The sequence below is a fragment of the Berghia stephanieae genome, chromosome 9 (assembly GCF_034508935.2).
Source record: "Berghia stephanieae isolate SIO BIC M18660-M18661 chromosome 9, UCSD_Bste_1.3, whole genome shotgun sequence".
NCBI classification, from domain to species: Eukaryota; Metazoa; Mollusca; class Gastropoda; order Nudibranchia; family Aeolidiidae; genus Berghia; species Berghia stephanieae.
This window is the reverse complement of record NC_088368.1, coordinates 27,925,853-27,953,352: the sequence shown is the minus strand read 5'-3', so window position 1 is coordinate 27,953,352 and position 27,500 is coordinate 27,925,853. Positions and strand designations below refer to the sequence as shown.

The following is a 27,500-nucleotide window of genomic DNA, read 5'->3' as shown; positions in this document are numbered from 1 at the left end:
TTAGCAACTAATAATTGCGACTTTCCTTTTCAAGGGAAAGAAACTGGAATAAACTGCGTAGTTGTTACGATTATTAAGTATAGTCTAGGTAGGGTGGTCCAATTTGAAGCAAGGGAAATAACCGTTGGTTTACAACGTCACAACTGATAACAAAGTCAGACCAAGTACTATGAAAAATTCGTAGAATGACCAAATTTTGGCTCCAATTTTAGAACTTCTTGAACATTTCTAAGTCATTAAAACTTATTGAAACTATAAAAGCTGATTTCAGATGACAGATTTTAAAGTGTTATCGAACCATTGTGAGGGTAAATTGTTGATCTGTAAAGTAAACTATCTAAAAACTACGAAATTTTAAATTTTCAAGTTGGCAGGTCTGACCTACGGCAACAATCGGTAAAACTGTCGCGGTGTTCTCAATGTCATACCTAAATTCCGGTGTTGATTTTTAACTGCTTTGGGGAGCTTTTAGATCACTATAAGGGGAAAATGTGGAGGACACTTTGAATTTAAAGGAAGAAATCATTGAGAGTCGATGGATAGATACCAGTTTGAGAAGTAGCCATAAGACTACTACTACTACTACTAACGTGAAGTGCCTCGTCCTCGTTAGGGGCAGCGTGGCTCAGTGGTACGGTCTTTGCTTCCTACCCGAAAGGTACCGAGTTCAATCACCCGCCGCTGCGTTGTGTGGCCTTGAGCAAGTCACATCGCCCTAGCTCACTTTGCGGCGCTGCTCTGCGGCTAACGCCTGGGTTATTCCAGTCTTCCCTTGGCATAGACCCTAAAGACAAATTTCCCCTTGGGGATGAATAAAGGGGATTTTTTATTTTTTTATTTTTATTTTAGGACACAGCATCGGGGAAAGGGTCCGCGCCCATGGGAGAAGCTACTCGATTTGGAATGAGAGAAACAGACTTTGCGCCAATTCGTAATAAAACGTATAATGTCTATCCATGTGATTGACCTGTGTATAATAATATGGTAATTTGGATAAGACCCAACTGTTTGTTCCCGCCTCTCCTGATCCTTCTGTGTATTAGACTATAGTAAAGACGGGATTATAGATAATCCCTATTGTTGTGTGTCGGTGTGTAAAAGTGGTTGTGTGTTTATGAGAGAGAAAGAGAGAGTGAGAGGGAGACTGAGAGGGAGAGTGAGAGAGTGAGGAAGAGAGGGGGAGGGAGAGAGAGGGGGAGAAAGAGAGATACAGAGGTAGAGAGAGAGAGAGAGAGAGAGAGAGAAGGAGAGACAGAGAGAGAAGGAGAGATAGAGAGAGCATGTCGTTCAAGTTAGAATACGTATTGTCCTGTGCGCGCATGAGCACTAAAGTCTGTGTGTGAGTAATCGTGTGTGCAACTTTGTGCTTTTAGGTTAGTGTGTGTGTTTATGTGAGAGCAGAGAGATAGAGGAAGAGAAGATAAAGCAAGGGGAGAGAGAGGGAGAGAGGAGAGGGAGAGAGGGGGGGGGGAGAGAGAGAGAAAGAAAGAACAACAAAAAAGAAAGAGAGTAAGAGAGAGAGAGAGAGAGAGAGAGAGAGAGAGAGAGAGAGAGAGAGGGGGGGGGGCGAGGGAGGGAAGGATAAAGTGAGAGATCAACACATAGACATAATGAAAGTGGCAGTTCATAAAGTTTTCAGTGTTTTGTAATCCTGTCTGAAATTAAATGGTCATCTTGCCTATTTCCATCTTAATTACTTGCCTGTCACTTGAAACAATCACCCCAACAATTTGTGAGTATTAATTACAATATCTTGACACCCTGATAAGGAAATTGCGTTACGACACCCGACGACACCATGCATTATAATTTTCAATCGACTTTGTTATAATTGTGAGTGATTCTCATGATCTATGGGGCTGACTGTTTCGTGTGACAGAGTACTGATGATAGTGATGGTCCAATTTCATACAGGCTTTAAATCTGAACTCTCTCGAATTCTTTCATGTGCATGGAAAATCGTACAAATTGGTTCCGATTTTCAATGAGGGTGTGAAACTCGAGAGAGATTTACTGTTGTTATTTTTTTTTCAAAAAGGGACATTCAACAACCCGCAACGAAAATAATTTTAAACAAAATAATCTTTAAACAACAAGCATATCTAACTTTATCTCATACGCATAAGCTGTTGTTATCACATTCTCCCAGGCTCTCAAGCGTTACGAATATATAATTACTATCTCAAACGCACACACACCTACGCACACACACACACACACAAACACACACACACACACACACACAAACACACAATTATTGTTTAAATCACTCGAGTGGAATGACTTTGGAATTTTCATTTCATGCATGGCTCAGTGATTTTTCCACGGCCAGCAGGAATTGATTGTTCCGTGACAGTTATAGCCATCAATGGGGTGATGATACACGACAGATTTATTCCCCCCCCCCCCCCCCCCCCCCCAATTTTTTTTTTAATCATCTGGCGCTTGGCTAAGAAACTCACAACATTGCGAGTTCCTATAACGGATCAACACACAAAACTTTATGTAACCATGAACTTTTATAGTCTGGATAATACAGTTTAGTGAGAATTACTCATAAACGTGGATGGCAAAAAAATAAAATAAAAAAAAAATAACAAAGACCCGAGTGACGTCAACTTCATTCTATCTATAATCTATCAATATCAAGGAATAGTCAACTTGCAGCAACGAAAAAGAGCGCCATTGATTTTATTTCTTAATCTAAACTTAAGCCTTACCGTCTAAATACCGTTAGCGGACTTGACTTTGAAAAGAGAGTCAGTGTAGAAAAGAAAACTCCTTTTGTAAGATGAAAATGCAGGAATAAACTTCAAACAGTCAATAGATAGTATGCGCTTGGCTAAGAAGCTCACAACATTGCCACCCGGAAGTATAACGGACCAACACACAAAACAATGTGTAACCATGAACTTTTATAGTCTGGTTAATACAGTTTAGTGAGAATTACTCATAAACGTTGATGGCAAAAAAAAATAAATAAATAAATAAACAATAACAAAGACCAGAGTGACGTCATCTTCGTTCTATCAATAGACTATCTGCCATTCAACTATATTCCAGTCTCCCCCCCCCCCCCTTCCCCCTCTTTCTCTCTCTCTCTCTCTCTCTCTCTCTCTCTCTCTCTCTCTCTCTCTCTCTCTCTCTCATTCCCCCTCTCGGGCGCACCCACATACATAGACACACATAGAAGGAGAGAGAAAGGGATAGTTAGATATATATATATATATATATATATATATATATATATATAGATAGATAGATAGATAGATAGATATTGAATCGTGTTGGATACAAATATGGTACGAATAGTGCTCGACATGTAGATATGTAGAGAGAGAGTGAGAGATAGAGAGAGAGAGAGAGATAGAGAAAGAAAGAAAGAGAGAGCGAGAGAGAGAAAGAAATAAAGAGAGAGAGAGAGAGAGAGAGAGAGAGAGAGAGAGAGAGAGAGAGAGAGAGAGAGAGAGAGAACCTCCATCGTCACAGCTGATTTCACAATTCCCTCGCCCTGTTTAACAAAAACTAGTCAATGGCAGTGGGCTCTCGACTCTCATACAAAACACAAGGGGCCAAAAAAATATTTAAAAAAATAACCCCCCAAACAACCCAACAACATTTGTCCCGGTGAATATATTATCCTAATAGATATTATATTCACTCAAATGCAATTCAATTAAAACAGCGTATTCTATGCAATAAAAATCAATTCTATGCAATAAAAATCATAGATTGAGAACCAAAAAAACAAAACAAAACAAAACAAACTCACTTTAATAAATGGGCAACATATTATAATACACCACAAGTTATTCATATTTTCCTATGGGAAATAAATTATCGTTTCACAAGAATAACTTAGCCGACGTGATCGGATCGGTGCAAAAGAAAATGTTCAAATCTCCAGAACTTAAGAGTTACCGGCTAAGGGTTAATTAAGGATTTGTTTACAAAAATTAAAAATGCTAAATGAATTTTAAAAGCCCTCTTTTATAGGGAGGTTTTTGAATTACGACTGAGCATTCATAATATTATGTCAATAAAAAGAATGGATTTTATTTATTTATTTTCTTATATTTTTTTTTCTTTTTATTAAATTTCTTCTATACTTCATATCTGTTTTTCGCTTTTAAATATTTTTATCTCAAAGAATATGTTTGCAATGGAACACTGTTATATCGAAAACAGAAAATTTGGAACAAACAAAAAGTGTTGATTTTAAGCAGTGTAGTTGACTTTAAGAGCGTTGACTTTAGGCAGCTTCCATTGGATTTATGTGCACATTATAATATTATTGTTAATATCGAGTCAATATCGATATTCAATATAATATACCTTCCACTACTACAAACTCAGGGAGCGAAGCCATTCAAATACCAGTCAAAGTAATGATCTACCCAGCTGTTATAACTAACATAATATATTACTATATTATATTAATATAAGCAGATATCATCATACTCTTACAAAACACTTTTTTTAAAAACATTTTGACTAAAAAACATTAGACTTCAAATATCGCCCAATTAAGATAAAATGTAATTTACAACAACAACAAAAAAAAAACAAAAAAAAAAAAACAAACAAAAAACCAAAAAAACAAAAACAAAAACAAAACAAAAACTAAAAAAAAAACAAACAAAACAAAACAAAAAAACAAACAAAAAAACTCCAAAAAAACAACTGATTACAATAGATTAAAAATAAGAACAAAGAAAAAAAAAAAAAAAAAAAAAAAAAAAAAAAAACCCTAACAAACAAACAAAAGGAGCAAAATAAAAAAACAAAGAACGTTTTGGGCCATTAAAAGTGAATTAAGATTTAAGATGATAAGACTTAAGAGAATTTGTTTTATTTTGTAATTTAAGAAAACTGTATTGAATACTTTATCGTAAAGTATAGAAATCAACACCAAATGTTATACTTATTGTGTCTATAAATACAAATTCCACCATCTAGTCTATCCCGACGTAATATCGCTTAAAGACGGTGAGTCACAAATGAGAAACAGATTAATAATAGAATAATTTAAATATTTAAAAATCAACAACAAAGATTCCTTTTATAGTTAGAACGAAATTGACGTCACTCAGCTATTTGTTATTGTTTTTAGCCAACCATTTTTATGACTTCTTCTTACTAATAAATTCTATCACAATCAGACTATAAACGTTCAAGGTTACACATAGTTTTGTGTGTGTGTTGGTGCATTATATCCGGCTGGCAATATTGTGAATATTTTAGCTAAGCACACAGCATCAATTCGTACCCATGAGGAAATTTGTCTTTAGGGTTTATTACAAGGGAAGACTGGAATAATCCAGGCGACAGCCGCAAGGCAGCGCCGCAAATAAGCTACGGCGAAGTCGTGACTTGCTCAAGTGCACACAGCGCGGCGGGTAATCGAACTCAATACCTTTCCAGTACGAGGCAAAGACCAAACCGCTGAGCCACGCTGCTCTATCTTTTTTTTTTTAATTTATTTTCTAAAAAAGAAAGAAGAAAAGAGTTTTGTCACAGCGCTGCAGTGTAAGATGTTTGATAAACATATCGATCACCATCCACATAATAATATAATCTCTTCGATTGGGTTTTATTCACTACTGATTAGGTAAGCCTACTTGTGGAAGGCTCATTCTCGTGTTATTATTATTATTATTATTATTATTATTATTATTATTATTATTATTATTATTATTATTATTATTATTATTATTATTTATTATTATTATTATCATTATCATTATTATTATTATTATTATTATTATTATTATTATTATTATTATTATTATTATTATTATTATCGTCGTCGTCATCGTCATCATCATCATCATCATCATCATCATCATCATGGGGATATTAATATAGCAAGCCAGTGTTCTTGTCAAAAGGAGAGAGAGAGAGAGAGAGAGAGAGAGAGAGAGAGAGAGAGAGAGAGAGAGAGAGAGTAGAGAGTAGAGAGAGTAGAGAGAGAGAACGAGAGAAAGAGAGAAAGAGACACAGAGAGAGAGAGAGAGAGAAGAAGAAGAAGAAGAAGAAGAAGAAGAAGAAGAAGAAGAAGAAGAAGAAGAAGAAGAGAGAGAGAGAGAGAAGAGAGAGAGAGAGAGAGAGAGAGAAGAGAGAGAGAGAAGAGAGAGAGGAGAGAGAGAGAGAGAGAAAGATATATATATATATATATATATGTCTATATACAAACACACACACACACACACACACACACATACACACAAAGGAGGACGTGTTTAATACATTTGTTAAAAACAATCATGGAATTTAGCAGTTTGTGTGTGTGTGTGTGTGTGTGTGTGTTTGTTTGTTTATATGTGTGTGAGTGTGTATTTGTGTGTGTTTGTGAATTGATTTTAAATGAGAATAGGAGGGAGTTGGTAAAATGTAAAACAAAAAACAAAAAAAGAGTTCATTCATGTTATCGAATATCAAAGTGCACACTACTATGTATACTATGTGTGCGTTTGTGTGCACGTGTGTGAATGTGTGTGTGTGTGTGTGTATGTGTGTGTGTGTGTGTGTTGTGTGTTGTGTACATGTTTGAGTCAATGATTGTAATAACATTGATTGTATCGTCACATTCCTACTTAACCACAGAAATATCAAAGGGTGCAGCACAAGTTAAAGAGATAACAGCAGTGTCTCTTAACTTAGAATGAGAGCAAATTACGACATCGAATATCCGTTTATCAGTCTTTCTGTGCGGCTACTATGTGGTCGAGTGGTATAACACTTCACTCGCCTTCGGATCGGAAGGTCCTGGGTTCGAATTCCGCTATGAGTATGAGCGGCGCATAGTTGAGTCCTTGGAAAAGTCTCTTTAACCTCCTCACATTCTCTCACCGAACTCGGGTGTAAAATGAGTACCTGGCTGTTAAAATGGTTGTCTATATCGCCTTAGGCGCCATGTCTTATCAGACGTTAAGCGTTGGCTTGGGACCCGTTGCACGGCGCTTTGAGCACGTTTAGTCGATATTGCGCTCTATAAAAGCTCAGGTTTTAAAAAATGATATTATAAAGGTAACATTTGGCTGGTTATTTCACGAAAGCAATAATTAGTCACGCAACTAATAGAAGAATGTCGTGGTTATGACTGTATCCCTTAGAGAGATTTTTCAGATTATTCCTGGGTCAACTAATTTGAGAAAAATGAATGACATCTCGAAAACGTATATACTGTTCTTTAAAAGAATAGTCAGAAAACAAGCCCTTCAAATATCGATCGATTAAAGATGACTCATATAGGAACATAAAACACATTACCCCAATCGACTCAGGCGTAAATGAGTACCTGGTAATTGAAATTGACGGCTGATGTAATGGAAAATATTTTGCGTCATTTTTTTTTGTTGAGAATTCCATTACAACAATGAGCCCACAATAAATTGAGTTATCAGACCTACGTCGAATTGAACACAATGGCTTAGTTCATGAAAAATAAATAAGAGCACGTTTTGTTCTTTTAGCCTCAAATGATAATAATCAAAACCAGCAGGCGTGGGCTGAGAAATAAATTGATCTGACGGAATTATGGTACTCTATCAACGTGAAATCTTTCTCCAATCGTACAGATAGTATGCGCTTGACTAAGAAGCTCACAACGGTGCCATCCGGAAAATATAACGAACCAACACACAAAACTATGTGTAATCTTAAAGGTTTATAGTCTGGATAATATAAGTAAGTGAGAATTACTCATAAACGCGGATGGCAAAAAAAAAACAAAAAAAACAAAAAACAATTGAAATTGAAATTATTGATGCTATGCGTTTATATAAAATACTCATAACATCCGCCTGCCGGATATAACGAACCAACACACAAAAATATGTGTAACCTTTAACGTTTATTTATTGTCTGATTGATACAATTTGGTGAGAACCGGGACTCGACCTGACCTTCCGATCCGAAAGCGAGTGTCATACCACAAGACCACGACATAGCCGCACACTTCGATTCACCCCAACATAATTGTATTGCACCGTTTTGACGCGCTGAGTCACAATATATAAAATTACTTTCCGGACTTTCCCTACAAGAATTAATTGTGAAATTAATAAATTCCTATCGCACGTTGGAATCTGAAGAGTATGAATAGGGCCTAGATTAGTGATAAAGTCAGACAATACATCAAACGAACCAACAATGGCCTACATATTTTACAATACATTCTGTCGTAAAAACAAAACGATTTTTTTAATTTTGGCAATAAAAGTCGCTCTTTAAATGAAATATCGATTTATTAAAATGAATGTCCCTCAAATTGTCAAAACCTCTCAAAACTAGGACTTCGCAAAATCTCAGGTTGGAAAGTTGTTTTTTGTCGAGCGATATTTTGAAGGACTAGTTTTTCGGCAAATTCTTATTTTTTTTTGATTATGTGTTTTTTAAGAGTACGGTAGGATTAATTTTATTAGGAATGTCAAACATGACAAACAATTGGATGTAATTCCTTTGCGATGCTTAATCTCAGGCATTGTCAATAGAATGAATGGTTTCCTTTGAAAGAGTTATAAAGCTTGATGAATGACATTTGGCATACAAAAGGGCTACAATTGAAATAAAGTGTGAATATAATAAGATGATTGAGGTTATTAACATTCTTTTTTTTTTCTTTTGTTTTATTCTTTTATTTATTAGTCGTTTTCAAATGACTTTGATTAAATAATAGATAGGTAATATTATGCATTTTCAAACTTGTTTAAGAATTTCTATGTGAAGCGCATTTATTGATTTATTTATCCGTCTTTTCACGCTATAAAAACCGGGATAAACCCCGGCTTCAAGGGCCTATAGATAGTTCGAAGATGACGTCACTCAGGTCTTTGTTATTATGTTTTTTTTTTTGGTTTTTTTTTTTTGCCATCCGCGTTTATGAGTAATACTCACTGAACTGTATTAACCTGACTATAAACGTTCATGGATGCACGCAGTTTTGTGTGTTGGTCCGTTATACTTCCGGATGGCAATGTTATGAGCTTCTTAGCCAAGCGCATACTATCTTGAGATAGTGTGCGCTTGGCTAAGAAGCTAAAAACATTGCCATCCGGAAGTATAACGGACCAACACACAAAACTATGTGTAAACTTGAACGTTTATAGTCTGGTTAATACAGTTTAGTGAGAATTACTCATAAACGCGGATGGCAATAAACAATGACAAAAACCAGAGTGACGTCAACTTCATTCTATCTATTGGCTCTGAAAGACTACCAAAAAAATAATAATAATAATAATAATACTAATAATTGCGGACCAAGGTACAACATAACTAGAGAGAACTCTTTGAAAAACCCAACACAACACGATTATGTCACGATGCACATTCATGAGAAGGCGAATGTCAATATTTGACAGATTTAAATTACACTACACATTATAATATGATGGAGCGAGTGGCTGGATAGTGCGCATGGCTGTATCCTGAATTCTAAAAATCAAAATGGAACGGGCTTTCGTTTTATAAATTAATTTCTAATAATATGTGTCCAATCTCCTCAACACGATATGTATTATATCGTCGGCATGAATACGATTCAACAGTCTGATGTCACGCCGCCCGGCAACGGCGGCCATCTTGGTTCTAAACAAAGAAAATCATTACTTTTTATTTTTCATGCTGGCTAGAACTTTTTATATGCCTTGTGATCAGAATGTGTAAAAGTCAAAACATGATCAAATTTATGTGGTTTTTTTTCCTCTGGATACGCTTTTATGCTCGCCAGAGAAATATTTCATATGGCGTCCGCCATTGTTCCGATAGTTTAGAGCCAGTGTTACTAAGTTACCATGCGTCATTAGGAAGGAAGTGACGTTACGACTGTTGAAGAGTATTGACTTGAATAGACACTTAGATAACCACGCCTCTCGGACAGTCGTTATACTGTAAACAATGGCCGTGATTGGTGGACATAGCAAACTACACAGGTTTTACTATCGATGGTATGTGTCTTAGTAGAATAGCCACTGTTCTACTGCTTGGTCAATTGAACCAACACAGAAAACGTTTATAATCTGAATATATCCACTAGATTCTCTCGATCAGCCTTTTGGTTACCGTTTAAGGTTACACATAAGTGTGTATGTTGGTACGATATGATCTGTCGGGTAGACAAGGTGAGTATTTTACCTAACACATAAGATCAATAAACATGATACCCACATCTCATATTTTTTAAATTAGAGATTTAGATTTTAGCATCTCAACTGCATCGACATATTACCGATTTGAGGTCGAAGGTTACATTTAAGAATCAATACGGTGAAATTTAAGACATTTACGGAAAACATTAATGAGTATCTTATCTTCTTTTAAAAATAAAACAACAACAACAACAACAACAACAACGACAACAACAACAACAACAACAGCAACGACAACAACAACAATAACAATTAATAAGAGGTATAAAATGACAATTATAATTCAAGACTATGCTGGAAAATCATGTTTTCAAATATCAGATGCCAAGTCGTATTTGTGAAACGTGACTGCTAGGGATTGTCTGATAAAAGACCAAAGCACTGATTGTAATGGAACTCAATTATATATATATTGTAAAGTTTAATCTTCTTCTTCTTCTTCTTCTTCTTCTTCGTTCCTCTGATGGACATCTATGGCTGCAGTCCGATATCTGCTATGAAGTCTGTGGTCCGCTTTAGGTCCTCAGCCTCACCATAGAGCTTTGTGTTGAGTGTTGTAGGGGTGACCCAGTGGTTCGAACGTTGCACGTTGTATAATGGGCAATCCATAAGCACATGTAAAGTGGTTTCATGGTCGGTTCCACATGGGCAATAAGGGGTTGTTCCAATACCTAGCTTTGTAAACATATGTCCTCTTAGTCTATTGTGTCCTGTTCGGAGGCGGAATAGAGTGACTTGGCTACTTCGCTGAATGGCATGGATTGGATCCTGCTTGTTGTGTTCTAGGTGTGTGTCATTCCTTTCTTTGTCTATTTTTAGCTTTATTATTTTCTTTTGCTGATGGTAAGTGATTGACGACTTCGGTTGTTCCTTCTGGGCTCCTTCTTTGGCCAGTTGATCGGCAATTTCATTTCCATATATACCTACATGACTTGGAATCCACTGCAGCACAATTTTTCCTGTTTTATCAGATAAGCCCTCAAGGGCCTCCACAGTGTGTGCGGCTTCAGAGTCCTGGTAATTTTCAATAGACCGGAGAGCATCATCAGAGTCTGTCAAGTAAACCACATTTTTCCCGTATATTCTGTGATCTCTGGATAGTTCTTTTGTTGCATTGAGGATGGCTTTTTCTTCAGTTTTAGTACTTGTGCACATTGAACCCACTGATACAGATATTTTTGTTTCTGTTTTATCTGTCCAGTGTATGAGTGCACCAGCACCTCCATTCATGAGGGGGCCGGAAACTGAGCCATCTGTATAAACTCTTATCCAGTTGGTCATTGGGTATTTTTTATCGATCATCTTTAGGGTTTGAGCATTGTCATTATTGCTTCGAATGTTTTTCTTGTTGATGGTTATGGATTTTTGTTTCTTTTTCCACGGTGGTGGTTTGAGATTTGGGACATTGATTTGGGCAATATCTTCCTTTGGTGTCACTTTATATTCGCTCTCTAGTTTTTGTCCCAAGGCGATGAAGTTTTCCCTTTTGAGTCGATTCTCTTTCTTTTCCATTGTACTTGGATGCAGTGGTTGGGATTCCATGAATTTTATCTTTGAGAATTGTGTCACTATTTTTAAATTTCGTTGTTCTTTGAGAGGTTTTATTCCTGTGTGGGTTTCCATCTTGTGAATTGGTGTTGTTTTCATTGCTCCAGTGATCACGCGTAGGCATTGGTTTTGGACTTTTTCAACCTTTTGAAATTGAGCCTGTGAGCACGTTCCCCATGCCGATATGGCATAGTCTATTGCAGGTCTTACATATCCAAGATATGTCTTCTTCAGGACGTTTGAGTTTGCTCCCCATTGCGTTCCAGCAAGTTTTCGGAGAAGCTGCATTCTCTTGTACCCTTTCTGTTGACTTTCATCTATTTGATGTTTCCAAGTGAGTCGAGGGTCAAATTTCACTCCTAGATACTTAGGCATAAGGTCTTCTCTCAGAATCTTTCCATCTAAAGTTAATCGCATAGATTGCTTTTTGGTTGATAAGCTGAATGTTGTGTATGTGGTTTTATCAGCATTTACTCTCATACCCCAGTCTTTTGTCCATTTGCTCAAAGCATCAAGAGTCATCTGTATCCTGGCCTTTGCAGTACCAATATTTCTTTCAGTGCATATCAGTGCAAGGTCATCTGCATACATGGCTGCTTTTACTCCTCTGCATTTGGTTTCGCAGATGTCATTGATAAAAACGACAAAGAGGGTTGGTGAGAGAACCCCGCCTTGTGGTACTCCATTTGTCATGTTCGTTAGCTTGCTTTTAGAGTTTTGAGATTGGACTCTTGCTTTTCGATTTGTGAGGTAATCTTTAATCCATGCAAACATGTTGTGTGAAACGTGTAAAGTTTAATCAAAATGAGAGAGAGAGAGAAAGAGAGAGAGAGAGAGAGAGAGAGAGAGAGAGAGAGAGAGAGAGAGAGAAAGGCGCGAGAGAGAGAAAGGCACGAGAGAGAGAGGGGGAGAAGAGATGAGAAAGCAGAGGAGAGAGAAGAGAGAGAGAGAGAGAGAGAGAGAGAGAGAGAGAGAGAGAGAGAAGGGATAGACTTACTAACACCGAGCCTAACAAGTCAAGAGTTTGAGCACAGTCGAGAGAGGAAAAAGGTCTAACAGGGAATACGAGAGTGTGTGAGGAACAGTGATTGTGTGTGTGTGTGTGTGTGTGTGTATGTGTTAGAGAGAGAGAAAGAAAGAGAGAGATAGAGAGAGAGAGAGATAGAGAGAGAGAGAGAAAGAGAAAGAGAGAGAGAGAGAGAGAGAAAGAGAAAGAGAGAGAGTGAGAGAGAGAGAGAAAGAGAGAGAGTGAGAGAGAGAGAAAGAGAGAGAGAGAGAGAGAGAGAGAGAGAGAGAAGGAGAGAGACTTTGTCATAAACAAGGATAACGTCAACAATAGTATTAGTATTAGTATTACTAAAATAAACCCATGACAATAAATAGTGATGAACATAAAACTCTTGTTGAAACAATGTACAGGTAGGCATAAGTAGGGCCAGCCTATCGTGAACTGACAAAACGCACCTTTCATTTTGGGAATATGTACTTTGTTTACTTCAAAAATCAATTAATTACGATGATATCAATTTGTAAAAAAAAAATATGACGCGTAAATTATAGTAGAACGAAGTCTAAGGTTTAAAAATATTTTGAAAATTTGAGGAAATCAATCCCAAGTCAGTCATATATTCAACGTATTTTATGAAAAATACATTACAGCTAAAATTTAAATTGTTAAAGAAGCTTTTTGTCAGTTTACGACATTAGGGACCTTTAAGTTGTTCATCACTGTCAGATAAGAAAGCATGGTGGTCAATGTTTTTATGGGTGAGATGATGATATGTATAGAGTTTTTTGGGGGACAAAGAGTAAAACATGACAAACAGCATGTTTTACTCCCAGTGGATCTTCTATAAAACAGGACTACCAGCACTAACAAACAAAGCTTTTTGTGACGCCGACAGGCTTCAGTACAAAGCCTATTCTTGCGATGTTCGTCATAATTAATGCTTGATGACAAAACTACAATTATGAACATACAAATAGAAAGTACAATTTAAAGACTATTGACACATTGAATTGTTTACGCATGATAATGCCTTTACATAATCAATGATATTATTATCCAAACAGGACCTACGATATTAAATGAAATAAGACTTTTATTTCATACAGTCTAATCCTTGGCTAAAACTGAAAGTTCTTTGTGTGCTGGTATTTTTTTCTTTTATGTTTATGCTCGTGGTCGTTGCATTATAATTATTACACGAAATCATGGCCAGTCAGAGTTACTGATTAACAATAAAATATTTTAATACGTATAAAGTATGCCAGGTTTCTCACTCTTCAACAAGCTTTTAATATATTAGAGCTACCTACCAGTCCTGTGGATGATGATCACTGACACTATGATCGAAGTTGGGAAAAAAAAAGTTTTAGTTTTTATTTTTCTTTGGGTTTTTTTAAAAGTGTTGGGGGTGGTGGAGAGGGTGGGTGAGAGTGGGTTGCATTTTAAGCTCAGTTTTAACATTTCAATTTTTTTACCCTCGACGATAGTTTTGTTTTGAAAATTTTGAGAAGCTCGAAGTAACTTAGATTGCAATGATGTAAGAGAGAACAAAGAGAGATTTAACATTTTAAAAGACGTACTACATTAGGGTTGAGAATATTAGTATCTTAAAAAATATTGAAAAAAAAGAACTTACCTCGTACACTCTTGTCCGACTTATCTCCCGGTGACGAAGGTGTGACGTCATGGTTCATCTTGGAGGTCGCAGGGGGCGTATTCAAACCAGCAGTCGTGTTAGGTTTGTCAGAGTTGAAAGCACTGCCTTCCACTGGGTATCGGTAAGCAGAAGGCGCCCCATTCGAGTTGGCCGCTTCTTGAGGAGCGGGGGAGGCTGATGAGCGTGAACCTTTGGGTTTAGGTTGCCATCTGCCAGAAGATCTTGGTTTCTCTTCCGGAGTTATGGACTCTTTAGAATCCGCTGATCGTGCTAGAGGTCTGGAACTGTCACGATTAATGTAGTCGCGAGAACCATATCGTGGATCGCCGCTACTGGTGATACTGTTTCTATCTAAATCCGTGCTTCGTCGATTATCATAATCCCTGGATTGTGGGCGACTGTGGCTATCCATGTTGACAGGCGGTTCTCTCCTGCCATCCTGTCTTGGAGGACGATCTGAATGTCTAGCCGGCTCCCGCCGGTCGAAATCTCTAGGTCGCTCCCGCCTTTCGGAACCTCTGACCGGTTCCCAGCGATCGAAATCTTTTCTTGGGTCTCGCTTGTCGGCACTGCCCGACGGTGGACGATGGTCGAGGTCAATTGGTCTACTGCCTTTGTCACGACGAGAGGTAGGTTCATTCGGTCTTCTATCTAGATCTTGAGCTCTACCAGCTCTGTCAATGTCTCCGGCCAATGCACGATCTGAAACTCTATCCAGATCTTTTCCGAAACTGATGTTCGAGTCGATGGATGGCTTTCTCCCAGTCAGAGACAGATCAGAGGGACGAGCATTCGGTGCATTCAAGTGACTAGAATCGTTATCTCTTCTACTACTCTCCTGTTGTTGAGAATGTCTCGTACTCCTACTGTCTAAGGATAGTTCTGAAACGTTACTGTCATTGAGATCCGACGACCGTGTAGATCGCAAGCGTCGAGGTTCGTATGACATTTCGTTGACTTCAAAGTCACGTGGTTTTGTTGTTTGGATCTCCGGCATGACTTCTTTTGTTACAGGTTTAGACTCCGCTGCTTCTTTAGCGGCTTTTGTCTTTTTAAAATCTTTTGGTTTAGGAAACCATCGTTTCTTTTCTGGTTTGGGTTGTTCTGCTGGGGGTGAAGACGGTGTTGGTGGAGCATTGTTGATTGGTTTAGCGTTTTCGGGTGGTTGGATTTGTTCTTCTACGAACTTGTCAATGTTTGTATCTCTCGTCGGTGCTTTAAATGTCAATGACGGCGGAGGTCGTATGACTGGAGCTTCCTCTAATCTTGCGCTATTGTTGGTATTGTCCTCTGGATGTGGTCCTTTTGTTGAGTTGTTCACAGATTTGGAAAGCACTTCGGGAACTTCAATCTTTCTCGTAGGCGAAGCAGGAAAACCAGAAGAATCATAGCTTGAATTTGGACTTTGATGTTTAGGTGAATGTTTTTGACCAGATGAAGATGGTGACTTCCTCCCTTTGGATTCTTTAATATCCTCTGATGACGACGATGATGACGATCGTAATGACTTGAAAAATTTGAAACCTCTCGGTTTTGCGACTGGTGGTTGTTTGGGTTCTTTTTGTGGAGAAAAAGATTTATCTTTCTTTCCATCATCGGAAGAAAATGACTCGTCCATCATTTTTAGAGCTGCCTCTGTATTAATATTGCTGTATTCATGTTTTGGCAACATGTTTTCTTCTTTTAGAACGGTGCCCAGTCGTGGTTTGTTAGGCCTTTCTGGAACGGCTGAGGTTGGTATAGGTGGTGGTTCGGTTTGTATTAGACTAGGCGATGCTTCAACTGGGCGAGTTGCAATTGGTCTCACTATAACCGGCTCTTCGATTGGCTCGGGTTCTTCCTGAATATCTGAATGTCTTTTTTCCTGAGGAACAGGATTTGGTTTCTTCAGTATCCCCTTTACGTGAGGCTCTGTAGGGGACACGATAATTCTTGGTACACGCATGACTTCAGGATTTTCATCGTCGTCCTTATGAACACCATTGAAAGAAAGAGTTTTAGGCGGTTCAGTATGCTGGGTAGATTTAAACGATGGCTGGATGTTTGAGGTGATTGGTGGAGAAGTTGGTGGGGATGAAACAGAACCTGGTGGTGATTTGGCTGCTTCAGAGGGTTTAGTACCGCCCGGCCCAGTTTTCTTTTCAAACATGGCACGAATTCTATCAAAGGGCACAATAGGTATTGGCATGAGCGCTTTGGGTTTCTCTTGGGATCTCAATTTATCGCTAGGCAGTCGGACGGACATTTTGCTTTTATCTTGGTGGTCCATGAATGACGGGGTGGTTGGAGCGGATTTCGAGGTAGAGGGGAAGCGGGGAGAACGTAAATTACGGGAAGAAGTGGGTGGAAGGACACGTGTTTTGATGACCACGTTTGATGAAGAAGATGGAGTTGTGCAGGGGGAGGAGATAAGACTAGGTGAGAATTGAAAAGAGTTCATCGTAGAGGATGAGCCATATTTGAGGAGGCAGCTTCCGCTTTTGGATAAATTGGATTTGCTGTACCAATCTGGGACGTTGAGTTTTTGTAACGACTTTGTAATACGTAGCTCATGAACGGACGGGACTCGTTTCATTCCGTCCTCGTCTACCATAGAGGTGGTGGCGAAAGCGTCATCATCATCGTCAAGATTGGTCTCCAGCGTGCAGAGACTTTTGGATTTCTTGTACTGGCGATGACCTGCAAATCTGCCCTTACCTGTAGAGTGTCTGCTAGAAGGCGTGGTTGATCTCGGCCCAAGGCCAGGCCCTGAGCCGCTGATGGTAGAGTAGTGTAGTTCACTCATACTTGCTGGCCGATCAAGACTGTACGCATTCTGTGAGGGAAAGGTCAAATCATAAAGGTCACTGCTGGTTTCTGGGAAATACGAATCCTCATAAGCCCCTGCATCGCCTTCCGACGCTAGTCGGCGTAAGTTTTGGAAAATGTCTGCATGCATATTATCAATAGACAAAGTTTTATCAAGAATTTCCCTACGGCCATGCTCAGACAAAATACAATCATCATGCAAGCAATCATGCAATGAACTCTCCGACCGACCCCGTGATGGACGGGACGGCTGAGAGTTAATCATATCTTTCAGTCTTTGTAACTGTTCTTGACTATTGTACATTGATTTTTGTTTGACATTAGAAGCATAGCGCCGTTCTTTTGTAGGCGGATTCACTGATAATAAAGATTCCTTATGTGATTTGAATTCATCGACTGCAGATTTATCACTCTGAAGATTTTGCTCGCTGAGAAATTTCTTCCTAGAATATAGGATTTTTAGCCTGCTTGGAGTCAACATTTGATCTGGAAGAACAAACGGTGCTGGGCGTGGAGAAGCAGCAGATGAGGTGGTAGTTGTGGAATCCTGCAAAACTGATTTGTAAGGTTTATATTTTTTCTTTAACTCTTTCAGGGATTTTGGTTTCTTTGGGGTACTCTGGACAAACTGAGCATGAGCCCATGGTGAGCCTTTCATAGAAGAGGGTGATAACAAGCGAGCTCGGTCGATGTTAGATGGTGGAGATAACGCTGTAGAATATTTAGACTGGTGAGATGACGTTGTTGTAGACGTAGATGTTGGGATTTCCAATGCTGAAGCTGAGTCTGAGGACAAGTGTGGTGATGTCACAGCAGATGCTGATGATGTATCAGGGGGATAAACATCCTCTGTTGATTCAAGAGAATATGAAAAGTTTCTGAGCTGTCCAATGTGTGAAGGAACATTTCTTGTAGTTGGCGCCGTAGCTTGGAACTGATCATTTTCTTTCGTTGTAAGTGTCTTCGTTTCAACTTCCACTTCTTCTTCTTCTTCTTCTTCTTCTTCTTCTTCTTCTTCTTCTTCTTCTTCTTCTTCTTCTTCTTCTTCTTCTTCTTCTTCCATCTTCCTATTCCTAGATTTTTCAATCGTTGTCTGAGGGACACTTTCTAAAGCACTGGACGTCGCTTGTCGTATGACAGCACCTACTTCAATCTCAACCTGGTTTTTACCACCAGCAGACAAAGGCACATTTTGTTTCTTCCATGGCTGCTTGTAGCTAGATCGTTTTTCTGGGGTGTCTGCAGAGAATATGGGCAAAGTTTTAGAATTAGAAGCAGGTTGATTCATTTCGATTACAACGGGTTCCATTGAAGGTCGCTGAATTGGTTTGACATTAGGAGCGCCAATTGTATCTTGTGAAGGTGTCACTGCTACTTCGGTGTCCTCATCAAATGACGGCACGAATGACGATCCAGCAATAACTCGAGACCAACGAACGGGTGACCCAGAGCCCGATGACGTAGCAGATGATGTAGAAGGTACTGGATCGGGTACCGAGTCATGTGCTGACTTCAGAGCAGCTGTATTGGCTGATGAACGTGGGATTGAAATCGGTTCTGATCGGAGAACAGAACTTACAGTGGGGGCGACAGGTGATAACTGGGGACTCACTGCTGAAGACTCGATCACAACATCAAGAGCAGGCTCTGAAGACACTCCTACATTTCTAGCTGAGTAAAACAATTTTGATGACGGTGATGTGGTTGACACCTTCACAGGGTCCCTAGGCGAGTCTGCAGATGCGGACAAATCACTATTTCTACTACGTGGCGAATCAGATGCATGTTCAGATATTCCATCTCTACTTTTACTTCTATTCAAACCTTCATTGCTTCTACTACGACTGGAACCGGGCTCAACATTATATTTTTCCAGAGAGAATCCTGACATTTCACTTTCATCAAACGACGCATTTAGTACATTTCCAGTCGAATCGTATAAGGAATAAGCAGAGGATCGCCGCGCTGTAGCACTGAATCTTGGAAATCCCTCAGGCGCACCTGAAATTTCAGTACTTTGTGGTGCATCTGCACCCTTTTGAGTACCATTGTCACTATCTTTGTTTGCAAACTCTCCGACATACGATGGTGACGAGTGTGTTTTACTTCCAGGTTTTGCATTGTCCTTTGGAAAAACGAAAATATTCGATTGTTTGCGAGGTGATATAAGATTTCCACTTAAAATTCCGTCTGAGACTGGAGTTTGTAAAGATGAAGGAGATGCATTGTAGTCTTCATCAACCCCAGCAGGAATGTCATCCATGTCAGATATATCTCGAACAAATTCCTCGTAACCTCCACCATCATCTTGTTTTGAAAAATCAGGAACCCCTCGAAGGAATGAATCAAATCCTTCATCAGGTCTCCCTCGTGCATCTGACTGTTCTGAGTGTTCTTCTTCAGATGAGGAGTATTCTTGTACTTTTTGACTAGGCGTTGAAGGCGGTTTTACAGATGTGCCAACTTCTAACCTAACACTCTGTTCTTTCGCAAAATGTTCACTAGATTCATCTGGAATTCGTCCGCTCAATTGTCGAGGAAAATGTTCTGATGTAGACAGTTGAATTGTTGGAGACTCGGGAATTTGAGCAGATGGAGGGGATACCATAGACGATCCTTGCTCCAACTGGGCATATTGCATGGGAGACGATGGAGAATTATTCTTGTCAGCTGTTTTGGGTTCCATTGAAGAATGGGAAAAAGTGCTGAGTATCGGTTCTGTTTGATGCTGAGGGTAATGAGTGGTCACAACATCAACATGTCTAGGGTCGTACATGGGTCGAGTCTGAGATTGTGGCATGTTATCTCCCCTTTTCATTTTATCATCGTCGTATTTTAGGTCAGGTGTTTGTTCTGTGTAGAATTTTCGATCTGAATAAGGAGTGCTGTTATTGCTACTCTTATCGAAGGTTTCGGGTTCGTTATTTGTTCTATTATTTCGACTGCCCCTATCTCGACGTTTATATGGCTCATCGTCCATGTCATCATCGTACGAAGGAATGTCTCTATCTTTGCATTGGTACTCTGGAGAGTGCTGCTGTTCCATCAGCTTATAAGGAATGTTCATTCTTTCCTCGTACATAAGGTTGTCATTGTTTTGTTCATAGGGCTTGTTATTTTCAACTTGGACATATGGAGCATTTTCAACACCACTCGTGTACTCCGAGCTTGGAATGTTATCTTTTGGAATGTATTGAATATTACTGGTATCTCCAGGAATGTTATTCTTTGGCTCATTGTTTTGCTCTTCAGACGATTGGTGTTGTAAATGTTCAGTCTGGGGGTAGAAGAAGCCCTGTCTCGAATTGCTCTTTAACTTATTTTCATCACCACGATCATCATCATCATCACCCAACTCCATACCACCTCTTCTGAAATCACCATGCTCCTGTCCGATCAAGTTCCCCTGCCTCGGAAAACCTTCCATATCAACATCTTCATTTCCTTCAACATCGCCATATTCTTCTTCTTCTTGTTCATTATCTATCCTATCTTCGCCCTCTTCATCAACAAACGCTCTCTCCTTTTCAATATACCTGACAATTGGCCAGCCCGACTCCGTATTATAATCCTCCACTTTGAACTCATCCAAATCCAACTGAAATCCCATCTTACTCTTCAACTCTCCATCCGTCCTGGCAACCGCATCCTGAGCCGATCTGTACCCACTCCTCTCATCATCGTCGCCATGGAAACCCATAGCATCATGACCGATAACATCAATTAACGTTGTCGTACACGTACTTTGACATTCCTCATCAAAATCGACATCGTCATAACTTCCGTCCGCTCTTCTCCTTTCAAGCTCATCTGAAGACGTATTTCTCTTATCAAGCATGTCCTTGACATTTTGCAGCGTTCTTTGAATCACTTTCTCTCTCGACTCAGGCACAATAAAGGTCTCCGTCACCGTTTCTTCCTCCCACTCTTCATCATCGTTCTCACTTTCTCTACCAGGCACATAGTCATAATTCCGTCTTCTCCCATCACTATCATGATACCAATCACTACCACCACCGTCAGACTTAGCAAATGAATATTCTCTTCTATTATTTGTATTATCCATCCTAGGTTTAGAAATCACCACTGTCTTGTCACTGCTTGGAATGAGGTTTGAACTTACAACAACAGTTTTCACAGATGTTAACGGTTTAACACCACCAGCACTATCTACACAATCAATATTTATTTCATCCTCATCATTATCAACATCATTATCCTCATTTCTACAAACGTCACTATTATCGTCACCATCATCAACACTGTCACGATCACCACCAGATGCCTTTGTATTCACTACAATGCTGTGAGTTACAGGACAGGATAGATCTACGTTTCCTGCTGAAGTGGTAATAGAAATATGGTCTCTGTTGTAACTTGACACTTCACTGTACGAGGGAGGAATGTTGTCATCGCTACCTTCGCCACTAACACTACCATCCTCCTCCTCTTCCTCTTCTTCAATATAACTAAGCCGAGATGCTGATTGTATTTCAAATTCTGTCACAGGTCCACTATCCCCTTGGCAAGCATCCAACCCATAGCCAATATGACTGTTATAATCACCAGGACAAGAAGATAACACGGGTGAAATACCAACAGGCCTTATAACACATTCATTTGTACCAGGAGTGTTACTAAAACCATCCTCATCTAATTCATCTGAAGCAGGATAATATTGATAATCACTATTATCAGAATTATCAGACAAGTTCCGAAGCCTGTCACTGTAACTTTCCTCCCTGTGTTCACCAAAACCGGAAGTGTGAATATCAGCTAATTTGTCTTTGAGAGTACGGAAATTATTTAAATACCCAGCGCTATCACTTTCTCCAAAACCTGCGAGGTTGTCGTAGGACTGGTAAGCACGTAGATCAGTATTATTACCCCAATTACCACCAACGTTACTTTCACCACCTATATAGGACGATACATCCCTTGTTTCAGAATCGCTATCGAAACCAATCTCTTCCTCCTCTCCTTCAAAAGGCACTCCCCCACCTTCACTCACAATCCTATCCCTCGCATCCTCTGTCTTCGGTTTCTTAGAATTTTGGTAGACTAGACTATCACTAAGCGGTCGACGAGTTGCTTTTGACGGATTGGCCCGTATTGTAATAAGACCAGATGATGATGATGATGAAGATGAAGAGGATGAAGAATGAGTTGGACTGTTATTATTTGTGCTCGAACCTGTTGTCCTAGAGCTCCCACTTCCACTTCCACCAGCACCACCAGCGCTACTGCTATCACTGGACCACTTCCTGGTTAGGCTATCATGAGACAATTTCCGCGTTATGACAGTCTGTATAGATTCATCACTCTCCGAATTACTCAAGTTATTTTCGTTATCATCACTCTCAATCCTGGTTGAAAAAGTCTGAAGAAAGGAATTCAAATTAATCCCATCTTTCCCACCTTTCACTTCCGAATCGTTATTATCCTCATTGACTACTACACCACTACAATTATCATTATTCAATAAGAATCCGTCCTTAGAAATCACAGGTGAGAAGGAATCATTAGAAGAACAAATATTCCCATAATCTACGCGTCCTTCCGTGACTGAGTCGTCATTGAAATGTGACGGAGAATCCGAATGTGTCGTATTTCCAAGCTCTGTAGACGAAACAGGTTGTTGAATTAGATTATTATCCGATGTGAATGGAGAAGGACACGCATTGAAATTATTACTACACACAACATTCCTCGCTGCTACACTTTGACTCGGCTCGACCTCGCACTCCTCCGGTCGTGTCACCACAGGCGGCGCCGCATCATGGGTTATCTGAATCTCTCTATCACCTGCTGCTGCTGTAGTCGTTGAATAACCACCGCTATTTCTATTTATACCTCCATTACTACGATCACTACCTGTGCTTTTATCTATATCGCTATCTTTATCATTGACACGGGGACGACTAACATTGTCAGTTGTGATGACTGAATCACCACTAGTAAGGGAGGTGGTGTTTTCATCTGTGTCGTTGGTTGTAGGTGTAGTAAAATTACAAGTAGTAGTCACAGCAGTCGTGATGGCTCTCTCACCTGTGTTTTCAGCTTCACTCAACACTGCTGCTGCTGCTGTTTTTATTGTCGCGTTGTGCGTTATGACCGATTGCGAAGGTGTCACAAATGTTTTGTCAAAACGCGGCAGATTCAAAGCTGTGTTTTTATCACTTTCATCGCCTTGACTTTCGTTTTCAAGAATGTCACCCGTAGAGCGTGATAATCGTGTTGGAGGGGTTGGGGAAGAAGGAGATTGATAATATAGTTGATGTTGTGAGTGTGAAAATCCATCAACACTACTCCCGTGGTGACGAATATGATCCAAGTAGTTATACTCGTCAGGGGGTGGGGGTGGACGTTTAATTCTGTACTGGTCTAACACAGATCGATCGAAATCGGCTGCGAAATTACCTTCGATTGATTCTCTCGCGGTGTGTTTTTGCTCGTCATTGTTTGTGTTACCGCTGCTGATGGTGGCGGTAGTAGTTTGCGTGTCGTATTGACTCGAAACGTCATCTAAACCCGCAGCATATTTCTTCGATCTCTTCGCTTCGACGGGCTCCTCTGTCGTCGTCACGGTTGGCGAAACACACATCAACACATCTTGCGAGATATTATCGTGTTCGGCATGTCGCTTTAGAGTTGTAGTTTTTCCAGTTATGTCTAAATTACTTTTGTCAGCGTGTTGTGTTGAGGTCGGAGAGCCAGTACGAGCACGTTGAACTGAGTCGCTAATGTTGTGTGTAGCTCTGCTGTCGATCTTTGTCAAAGAAGACGATGTACGTCCGCCGGTATTGGGTTCAACATAATTTGTAGGTGTCGCAAAGTTATTTGACCTCCTCGGCGATGTTGTTCTCGAGAGGCGAGGGGATAAGGGAGATGGGGATCGGGGCGAGCTGAGACCTGATGAAAGTAAAGGTGGTGCCGTTTGCTCCAGTAATGTCAAATTGGATTGTCTTGGGGTGAACGATGGCGACGTGATGATTACAGGTGACACCGGATCTCCGAATCTCGGGGTAAATCTTCCACCCTCTTCCACATCAATATCATCGTCAGAATCAACATCAACGTTCATCTCGTTATTTCTACTATTGTCTTTTGGGGGCAGTGATTGTTTCAGCATCAATCGCCTCACAACACGGGGGCTTTCGCTAGTTATGTCGATATCGCCGCTGGAAGTGGACGAAAGGTCTTCAGAATCCTCTTCCATGATTGGTTCTAATAAAGAGCAACAAAAAAGCTCCTCGTCCGACTGAAGTTCTCTGGGCTGTTGATCATCATCATAATCTATATCATCGTCTAAATCATGAATAATGACGTCATCGTCATATTCATCAACGTAATCTTCCTCATCTTCTTCGCCATTACTGTCTTTATCACTACCGTAATCCTCTTGCGATTCACCACTTCGACTCCTTCTACCAAACGAACCTAGAGGTCTCGTCTGAGAACTTGCTAGATAAAACTCATCTTCATCATCGGGTAACAACACGCTATCATCGTCTAAATCAGTAGTCGGAACACATCTTCTATCTAACACACGAATCCTCTCACTAACCTCACGCAAATCTACTCCATAATCTCGAACAAAATCGTCTCGTCTATCAACAGAACTTCCTTGAAATCCTGCAGACTGCGGCACACTATCCCAAGAAACGTTCAGAAAAGGGTTACCTCCAACACCGCTACCACTACTATTTTTCAAATGCTGTGAAGCAGACACATCAAAATCTTCATCGTCGATCTCCTCGTCCTCGATACTGGAATCTAAATAAATGACATCAGACCCTGAACCGCTCCTGTTACTGTCAATTCTATTCGTATTGTCAATTCCCGCCGAATCCGCGGCCGCTTCGATGACACCCCTAGAACTGTTCCGGTCCGATGAATACGATTCGTAAGCTTCTGTAACACCAAAAGCACTCTCTATCTCTCGTAACTCTTCTCTCACATCTTCATCGTCGTCTTCATCGTCATCAACTCCATCATACCCTTTATCAATACTTCTTTTTCTGCGCACAGGCGCACTTTTAACTGGGCTATCAAACTCGCGATTTTCACTACCATCTTTAACTCTATATTTCTCATCAGCTGGGTTTCTACTATCAACACTACGAGTTCTCAAACTACGATAAGGCACAACACTACTTCTACTGATTTTATCAAAACGTAACACGGGTGAAATCTCAGCAGACTCCGAACGCAGACATAATCGATCCGAATTGTTCCTAACAGCGTCACCAACATTATTTTGACCTCCCTCTACATCCATCAATTCCTCCTTATTGCCAGCATCATCAACATCATCGTCACCAACAGCAGCACGTCGCATACCTGCTGTTAGCGACGGAGAGTAGAAATCGATATCTCCCTCTTGTACCTGTCCGGCAAAGGTACCCGTCGACGCAGGAAATGATCTCCCAAATGTCACAGAGCTATTTTTAGAATCCATTGGAAAACTCGATGGAGGTGAGCGGTCGTGAGTAGGTACATATTTGTAACGAGGCTGTGTTGTCGATGAACCGTCCTCGTTTGGGGAATCCCCTAAATTTCCCGAGGCTCTTTCGTTGTTTTTACTAGAAGAAGAGGAATCCCTCATTGTTACGCCATTGTTGCTATTTTTAGATATAGAACCTACATGCTCTTCATCGTCATCATTATCATCGTCACCGCAGAGAGGTAAATCCACTGGAACACGAATTATCGGTTTGAGTTGAGTGAATTTATAAGCTACATGTGTGTTCCCTCCCTCTGAAACGTTATGGTGTTTTCTGGATTTCGATGACGACGGCGATAATGACGAGGAAAGTCGCTCATTCAAAAGTCGTTGCTGCTCATCAGTTAAATTAGGATTGGCAGGTATGGGCGGGAGTTGACGACGAGAAGATGACGATGACGACGACATTGACGAGGATGGTGACGACGATGCTGATGATGACGGGGAATGCTGTTGTGGCGTAAAAGGCGCAAAAGGCAAGGCACGGCTGAATAACGATGATGACAACGACGATAATGACAACGGTGTCGATGATGATGATGATGATGATGATGATGATGATGATGATGATGATGATGATGATGACGATGACGGATTATTACTTTTCTTCTTGGCAACTGGAATGCGAGATGACGCTGATGATGATAATTGAGAAGGTGATGAAAATGTCGATGATGATGGCGATACAGGATTAGTTGACGATCGGGCATCGCTAATGTTAATGCGACTGCTGTGACTATTACTATTACTCGCTGCCTCCTCGTTCAGTTTATCAACCATTCGCCACGAGAAAATAATGGTGATGATGGTTGCAATAGCTGCCGAAAGAAACCTCTCAAACGCCCCATCGCCCGTAGGCGGGTTCGCTCCTCCTTTGGGAAATAGATGATCCATCCCGATTTTCTTGTTGCCTTTCTTTATTTCAAATTTTTATCTTTGTCTAATCTTATATTGTTCTATTCTTCTTAACAAAACAGGAGAATTTAGGTCAGAATACAAAATTGGAATGAATATCTCCATTTCATTAATAAAATATATATTGCCATTTTGATCTATTGTGTCTTGTATTTATTGTGTCCCCTATCGGGTTATCATTTCTGTTCCAGTTTATTGACAAATCTTTCTCGGGTCGCCTTATTCATCGCCGCAATCATTCAATGGGTACCGTTGACAACAATGACAAACGATTTGATGCGCATCGCTGGACTGGTGCTGAACAAAGTACATGCAACACAATACATGACATGAAACAAGTCTTCAATGTGCCCGTTTTCCTTCTTTTCTCTCTCTCTCTCTCTCTCTCTCTCTCTCTCTCTCTCTCTCTCTCTCTCTCTCTATCCACAAAGAATGAATGAATATTTAGATTCCGTTTGTCTATCGACAGTTAGTTGAGATGATAAAAAATGGTAGGGATGTTAATAACCACCAACGTTATCGACATTCTTGATGGCAAATTGTAATCTCTACATTTCCACGGTGTCTGAATTCATACCAAGTAAAATAAAACTAAAATAAATCGTACACGGTTCTGCATGAGTGATCACGATGAATGCCTCTCATACCTGTCTCAGTCTCCGGTGTATCCATTTAGTCTAGATACCCATAATATAAAGGAATCTCATATCACTGTTATCAACATTTCTTTATCTATCTTCTTTTTTTTTTTTTTTGGTGATCTCAATGAATGAATTCCAAATATGTATGTGATACAGGGATGGTTGAAATTATGATTATTCTACTCTAAAGCTAATGGTAGGTATCTATGGAATGCATCGGAGCACAGAACATGGGTTGGTATTTTAGACGACCTTCAACTCCTGT

At 39.8% G+C, this 27,500-nt stretch overlaps 1 protein-coding gene across 7 annotated transcripts in view; it reads right to left on the bottom strand.

Annotated features, from left to right (window-relative positions):
- Positions 1-27,500, bottom strand: part of LOC144979977 (uncharacterized) — a 193,326-nt gene that overhangs the window by 32,939 nt on the left and 132,887 nt on the right. For all 7 annotated transcript variants that reach the window (XM_078927362.1, XM_078927363.1, XM_078927364.1 and 4 more), the window contains one exon: positions 14,345-27,500. This exon is cut by the window's right edge and continues 841 nt beyond it. In XM_078927362.1, coding sequence (XP_078783488.1) covers positions 14,345-26,573 — 12,229 coding nt within the window. In that variant the 5' untranslated portion in view covers positions 26,574-27,500. The remainder of the gene's footprint in view (positions 1-14,344) is intronic.